General features: G+C 37.6%; 1 protein-coding gene across 1 annotated transcript in view; it reads left to right on the plus strand.

Annotated features, from left to right (window-relative positions):
• The first annotated feature begins 2,083 nt into the window (after nt 1-2,083).
• Nucleotides 2,084-7,342, plus strand: part of LOC138025958 (translation initiation factor IF-2, mitochondrial-like) — a 20,486-nt gene continuing 15,227 nt past the window's right edge. Inside the window, exons 1-4 of the mRNA XM_068873107.1 lie at nt 2,084-2,241; nt 4,015-4,122; nt 5,618-5,695; nt 6,753-6,819. Of these exons, the coding sequence (XP_068729208.1) occupies nt 2,206-2,241; nt 4,015-4,122; nt 5,618-5,695; nt 6,753-6,819 (289 nt within the window). The 5' untranslated portion in view covers nt 2,084-2,205. The remainder of the gene's footprint in view (nt 2,242-4,014; nt 4,123-5,617; nt 5,696-6,752; nt 6,820-7,342) is intronic.

Below are 7,342 nucleotides of genomic sequence, written 5' to 3' on the forward strand. Positions count from 1 at the left end.
TTACTGGTTTTAAAAGAGAATACAGGGCCGCATTTTGTACAGCGGCTTTTCTTTTTAATGAATATATCTTTAAATATTATGTATTTAGTAGGTATCTGTATATGCTATGTATTTTAGCTGTAAATGTAATGTCTCAAAGATATTAGCTCCTGTAGTTATTCGGAAAAAGCTTATGACTGTATGTTATGTTACCTTTAGGAGGGCGCATGCGCATACTTTGTAATTTGCGACTCCAGTGCTTACCATATGGCAGATAAATGACTTTTCTCTTGAATATATAAGCCATCTAATTCTTACGCTATATTGACAAGGGCGGTTTGGAGCTGTGAGTAGGCGTGGGATTTGTCACATATGGTTTAGGGGCCGACATATCTCTCCCTCAATGCCGTACCGGGAGGCAAGGTCGGTAGCAGAAAGCAGCGAAGGGCCAACTGCGTCCAAAAGCGATCGCACGGGCCGAAATCCCGGGATGACTCGTTTGGTACGACGCTCCAGCGCCGGTGTCTGGAGGTACTGCGTTTTTCTCTCTTGTTCAAACATTCCATCAGCGCATGCGCAAATGTTCTGGCTCTTCGATACCTAGCCTACCAAAAAAAATTAACATGCTGTTTTTTTTGCTGTTGTTGTTGTTTTTTTTTTGTAGCAGCAATGGACATTTCAGTTGATTTTATAGGCATAAACGTAACGCAAGAACCGTGCGTGTCTGATCTTGTCTCAGACAGAGGCGAGACCTACTGACTACAATACTACCCAGTAGTACTGACTACAATACTACCCAGGACCTACTGAAACATTCTGGGCAAGTTTTAAAAGCTAAAACCTTCAATCGATGCGTTATTTTGATGGTAGGACTGGGTGGCCCGACACTTATGAAAAAAAACTATGAAATGAGAATCGGGAGTGTTCCCTTGTCATGGAATGGCAGAATTACCCAGAATTCTTTTTGGGCATGAGCGAGGCAACTTAAGAAGCACGAAACTGGCCCTCATCGAATGGCTCTATGCAATAAGCGCATTCAAAATTTTCTCGTATTACTTGATAAAAGTATGTGGTTTTTTTTTTTTTTTGCTTTTTTTCTGCTTATATGAAAAATACGTTTTCTCTCCCGTTGCCTTCTTATGCATGATCTTCGCGGAAATAACATTCTGTTCCTCAATAAACCTGGAATAAGCAGATATGGTCTTAGTTCTCTTTTTTGTTACGTATCAGCTAAGTTGCGGAATGCGCTACCTGATTTTATCCGTACCTATGAGTTTACTGGTTTTAAAAGAGAATACAGGGCCGCATTTTGTACAGCGGCTTTTCTTTTTAATGAATATATCTTTAAATATTATGTATTTAGTAGGTATCTGTATATGCTATGTATTTTAGCTGTAAATGTAATGTCTCAAAGATATTAGCTCCTGTAGTTATTCGGAAAAAGCTTATGACTGTATGTTATGTTACCTTTAGGAGGGCGCATGCGCATACTTTGTAATTTGCGACTCCAGTGCTTACCATATGGCAGATAAATGACTTTTCTCTTGAATATATAAACCATCTAATTCTTACGCTTTATTGACAAGGGCGGTTTGGAGCTGTGAGTAGGCGTGGGATTTGTCACATATGGTTTAGGGGCCGACATATCTCTCCCTCAATGCCGTACCGGGAGGCAAGGTCGGTAGCAGAAAGCAGCGAAGGGCCAACTGCGTCCAAAAGCGATCGCACGGGCCGAAATCCCGGGATGACTCGTTTGGTACGACGCTCCAGCGCCGGTGTCTGGAGGTACTGCGTTTTTCTCTCTTGTTCAAACATTCCATCAGCGCATGCGCAAATGTTCTGGCTCTTCGATACCTAGCCTACCAAAAAAAATTAACATGCTGTTTTTTTTGCTGTTGTTGTTTTTTTTTGTACCAGCAATTGACTTTTCAGTTGATTTTACAGGCATAAACGTAACGTAAGAACTGTGGGTGTCTGATCTTGTCTCAGACAGAGGGGAGAGACAGCTGCCTCGATTCTAAGTAAACCGACGGAAATCTGGGCTAGATCCCGATTTCCGAAGGAAATCTACTCGATGCGGGAATTATCCCGCCTTTGTTGAGAAATTGAGACACAACGTTTCACTTTACGTGATGAGATACTGCATGTTAGCTAATGGCGACATGAATTTCGCCGGTCAATAAACATGCACGTCCCAGATCCTGCTAAACCGAAGCCTTCTTCAAGATGAATCGATTAATAAGGGTGAAGCTAAGACCTCAGGTGAGAAAATAGCTTAAGTTCTTAGGCTTGTCCAGAGAAAATTTCGTTTTCTATAATCTTCACGAAAGCCTGACCTATAATTTTCTAAAATTAGGCACAGTTTTACGAAAGAAAATGAATTGTTGCATTTGATTTATTTAGTTCTTGAATCATTGGAACCATAATCTTAGCCTAATTTTAAGTACTTTTAACCATCTGGATGTTATTTTTTCCTTGATCTGTGGAAATTTGGTTTATTATATATTTGATAGCATAATAATATTTTTATTCCATGTGTTATGCAATATCGACCAAGTGATATCCATGAAACTTGCCGTTGATAATATTCAAATAATAAATAGGAGAAGAGTGAATATGCTCTATTAGTCTCGTTTTCGTTTTCTATTTACTGATGCTGGCAACCCCTGGCACAAATTACTTAATGCTTTCTAATGTGGGATTGAGAACAGGCCATTTGACATTTGATTGTTTAGTAAACGGGCATGTATATAAGAGATAGCAAGGCTGTTGGTCACTTTGAATAATATTGATTTAGAGCTCAAAGCTTTCATCAGGTAAAGTGTGTTGCACTGGAGTAGGGACCATGGACCATGATATACTAGTAGCTATCGCCATTACCTCAGACCATGGCTCGGCTCTCCATTTATAAAGTCCTATCTATTCATGGTTGGGAAAGCCTTACTCTATAAGCCTCGTGGTTTCCATCAAGGCTTCCCAGCCACTTTTTGTAATTTGATTTCCTTCTATCGTTATATTTTCCCTTTGTAAACCTGTGTGTAGTGTGGCAAAATAAAAATTGAATTTAAAAAATTGAATGGTCATGCCTACATACAGCATCCCACAGGGCTCTATTCTAGGACCTCTATTACATGAATTTTCCATTTGTATCAATAATCCCGTCATGCATGTTATCAAGAACAGATGATACGACTCATACTGCATCTGAAGCAGACTGTTGTGCCCTTGAACATGAAGTGTAGTGTCATGTGGAAACAGTTGACTCATAATTAAAAGCAAATAATTTAATCTGCGACAGCTTTCTGTTACAGGTTAAAAAGCTACTGTGTGACGTACTTGCCATGTGTTCTGGAAAACTATGCGACCATGATGTTTTCAAATGGTACCCAATCCCTGCTGTACATGTACATGTACATGGGCTGGGACTGGTATGGACATTGTGCGAGCCAGTGAGCCATGCAAGCAAACATGGCAAGCCGTGCGAGTCACACAGTTACCGGGTATGTGAGGCTCGCATGACTTGCTGGCTCACAGTTTGTCAAGACCCGGCTGGGACACCTGACTGAAATCAAAACAAACGCTTACAATGAGTCTATTCTACAGAAAGTGATAGTAAAGTAAAGTCAAGTCAAGTCTGTGCTTACAAGCCAGAAGGCTCATCCGGCCAGCACTTATCTCCGGTTTCATTAGCATGAAGCGACTAGGAGTATTTCTACTCCCCCCTAGATGGGATGCTAGTCCATCGCAGGGTTACCCCCAGCATTTCGCCGGTACCCATTTATACAGCTGGGGGGAGAGAGGCACCATGAGACAAAAGTGTCTTGCCCAAGAACACAACACAATGTCCCCAGCCAGGATCCGAACCCGGACCACTCAATCCGGAGTCGAGCACTCTAACCATGAGGCCACCGCGCCTCCCACACAGAAAGTGATAAAGCTAAAATTTGCATTTAACTAGAATCTCAACACAGGTTGGCATGGATATCATGAGATTATCTTATTGTCCATTTTTAAAAGCTTATACTTGATTTTCAGGTTTTCTGTGGTTGTCTATGCCAAAAAAAGTATTCCACAGCTCCATACATCAGAAGCTGGAAGCTCTTTGTGAAACATTTTAAACATAACTGCCTAAAGGAGCATGTGGTATTCAGTATTATTTTTATTTGCTTTATTGATCAATACAATAGCAATACTTTGTAGATACTGTATCAACTCTTATAAATACGCCAACAAAAGGTTAATATACAGTTGGAACAATGACTTACATGATTGTAGCTCTTTTGCCTAGAGGTTAGCAAAATTGTAAATTCAAAAGAAATTATTTAACATTGCTGTTTGTAAACTGTAAACAGTAAAACCTTAAGTAATGGTCATAAAATGGTGGACTTGACTGGTCTAAGAACCTTGGAGTCCTGTGATTTTATCTCGGTTTCTTTTCACCAAAATTCATTGTCTATCGTGGTCTATTTTGTATAGCTTTGTAAAACAAATGGCGCTTGACTGTATAAAATAATAATTATAATTATATTATCTGTACTTCACTCTCCAGTCAGAGGACAATGACACTATGCCAATCTGGAATTTAAAATTGTGTCACATCAAGTAAGATTAGGCTTTCTGGATTGTTACGCTTTCAGTAGTTTTGTGTGACATTGTTATTATTTAGTGTAATTGCCAAGATTCTAGAGGTTGCAAGATACTCCGACCACCTTCAGCAATTACAGGGGTAGCTCACTTGATGTGAGGTAATAGACAAATTGAACTCCACTGACAGGTGATATGTAAACCAGATTTAATCAAAGTTCAAAATCTCAGTTTCCTTCCTTGAGTTACAAAGTAACGACAACTTGTACAATCGACAATAATTTTACGATGTAACAGGTACAGTAGTAACAGTGGTAGTAGTGGTGATGGTTACGATGGCGGTGGTGGGTTTGAACTGAAAAATGATAATTCAGTATACAAGTTAGAAAGTATTAAACTAAGCTACTAAGGGATTCAATATGTGACATAAACATGATAACTTGGTGATAATAGATTTCCATAGAACCTTAATAAAAATTTAATTGTAACTTATAACTACTTAGCAATAGCACAACAATAATTAAAAATGAAAATTAAGACTAAAATGAACATCATGTGCAGCAAATTAATCATTAAGAATTATTTGGCATGTAACAGACTTCTCGACAATCGCACTTCTAGTGCAAATTATTGTTCATTCAAACACTACAACTCTAAAATCGATCACAATCATGCAGCAGTACTAAACTATCAAATTATTCTGAAAAGATCAAGACTTACTTTGGCAGACGACTCACACCAAAAGATAGCTTGATAGGATATATATTGATAGATAGCAAGTAGCAGAGTGTACGATCGCTGAACAATAATAGTTGAATGCACCTAAGGGCCGGGTTGTATAATGTGTTCTCTACAGTTTTCTAAAGTCCCTCGCAGAACTTGTACATGTACTGTAGTAGCTACATGACTTTGTATCAATATGCATGAAACTGCAAATTCCTAAGGAAATTGAAATATCTATATATAATATTTATAATCACTCTAGAAAATTCATGAGAAAAATAAAGAAAGGAAAAGTAGGTGTTTCAAAACTAACAGTTTACCACCTTTTTAGTGTCTGAGCTATTGTGGAGCCATTACACAGTTCAGATGGCAGCACACTGTACCACCACCAAGACAAGAAAAATATCAGGTACAAAATATCAAGCTGTTTAATTTTGGGACAGTCAAGTGACAACAATAATAACTATTAATTAATTAATTAATTAATTAATTACCATATTTTTAAGAGACAGAAACAAACATTGCAGGTGTTACAAACAGTATAGAGGACATCTTGTTGATTCATCAGGCAACACAGTTAATACATTTAAAGAGCATAGTTTTGTTGCAGAGTAGTGGCAAGCAAAAAAGATGCTGTGAGATGGCAATGCATAAAATGCTACCGTACTGTTCATTTACTAGTTATATCTATAAGCAGGGCATCCATCATTCAATAAAAATTATTAAAAATTATTTTCGATAAAAATGACAACGGCAGTCAGGTATGGTGGTATTAGTCTATTTTAAAAAGTAATGTGTTTACTAATTATAGTGGGAAATTCATACTTTTATAGTTGTACTCATACTTCAGTCAAAAGAGTGCTATCATTAACATGCCGGATGGTTCACATCTTTCAGCAGTTGAACTGCAAGGTGCAATTCTGCAACCTTGTGAAAAATTATGGAACACAGGAACATTACAGTTTGATACAAGTTAACAACATAGTTTTTTACCATAATTGCTTGTAATCTCGCAATCTGATTGGCTAATTTTCCATTGTCGATAAGAGTTTAGAGAATGCTGTGCGCGTCACGCTCACATCAATTTGTCAGGCAATTTAATAACCAATCAGGAACGCCCATTTTGGGAAATAAACCAATCATATTGTGAGAACGTTATAGACAATGCTTGCTCTTTCTTCGTGCCATGATTTTGGTTATGCTCTGAAATAAAAACTTTCTTTGGCGTTGAATATTGTGGTTAAAAAGAAACCGAAAGTGATTCAGCATTTTCTGTACTCTTACATGTATTGACAATGATATTCTTCATCAAGTGGTAAATATGTTGTGCACTCACTTCAAATGGCTGTGCCTTGTGAGTCCACAACATTTTTACCACTACAGCGATGACGAAAATAATTGTTGTTGATGGTAAGTGTACAGACAACACTGAACCACTTTCGATTCGTTGAATGCCATTTTTTCAGAGGTCCATTGTAATCAAGCCAGAGATGACCATTCGACAGCTTGCCTCACAGATGGATCTCAATCCAGGTTGTGCCCTATTGTGTTTGTTTATTTAGCCATTGACTCCTAATTTATGGACTGTTAACCTTCAAGGGTTTGCAGATGAAGCAATTTCAATTTTCCATATAATTATAATCTGTCTGTTACAGTAATGTTATTTGTGACTGAAAGTTCAGTGACAAAACTGTGGAGAAATTAATAGTTATAAATATTTTCAAATACTACAGGGCAACTTTTGATAAACTTTTTATTCACTTAAAAAGTCATTGAAATCTTTCATCCTGTAATTTACAGTCACCCAGTATAATTTTGCAGGTCCACTTGACTGTAAGTCATTTTAATTACAGTAAGTTATTCATTTTTTGCATAAGATTCCCATTAAATGCTACAGCATCAACTTTTGTTACCATTATTTTTGCCTACCAATCAAGATACATGACATAGTAGAAGTTTTATCCATCATACTTGGTACCTGAGTGTATTTTCAAAATTGCTGTCATATCCATAAATATTTGTAACATTAATTGATGGTTTGTATTTGTGCCTATGA

The sequence above is a fragment of the Montipora capricornis genome, chromosome 12 (genome assembly GCF_036669925.1).
Source record: "Montipora capricornis isolate CH-2021 chromosome 12, ASM3666992v2, whole genome shotgun sequence".
NCBI classification, from domain to species: domain Eukaryota; kingdom Metazoa; phylum Cnidaria; class Anthozoa; order Scleractinia; family Acroporidae; genus Montipora; species Montipora capricornis.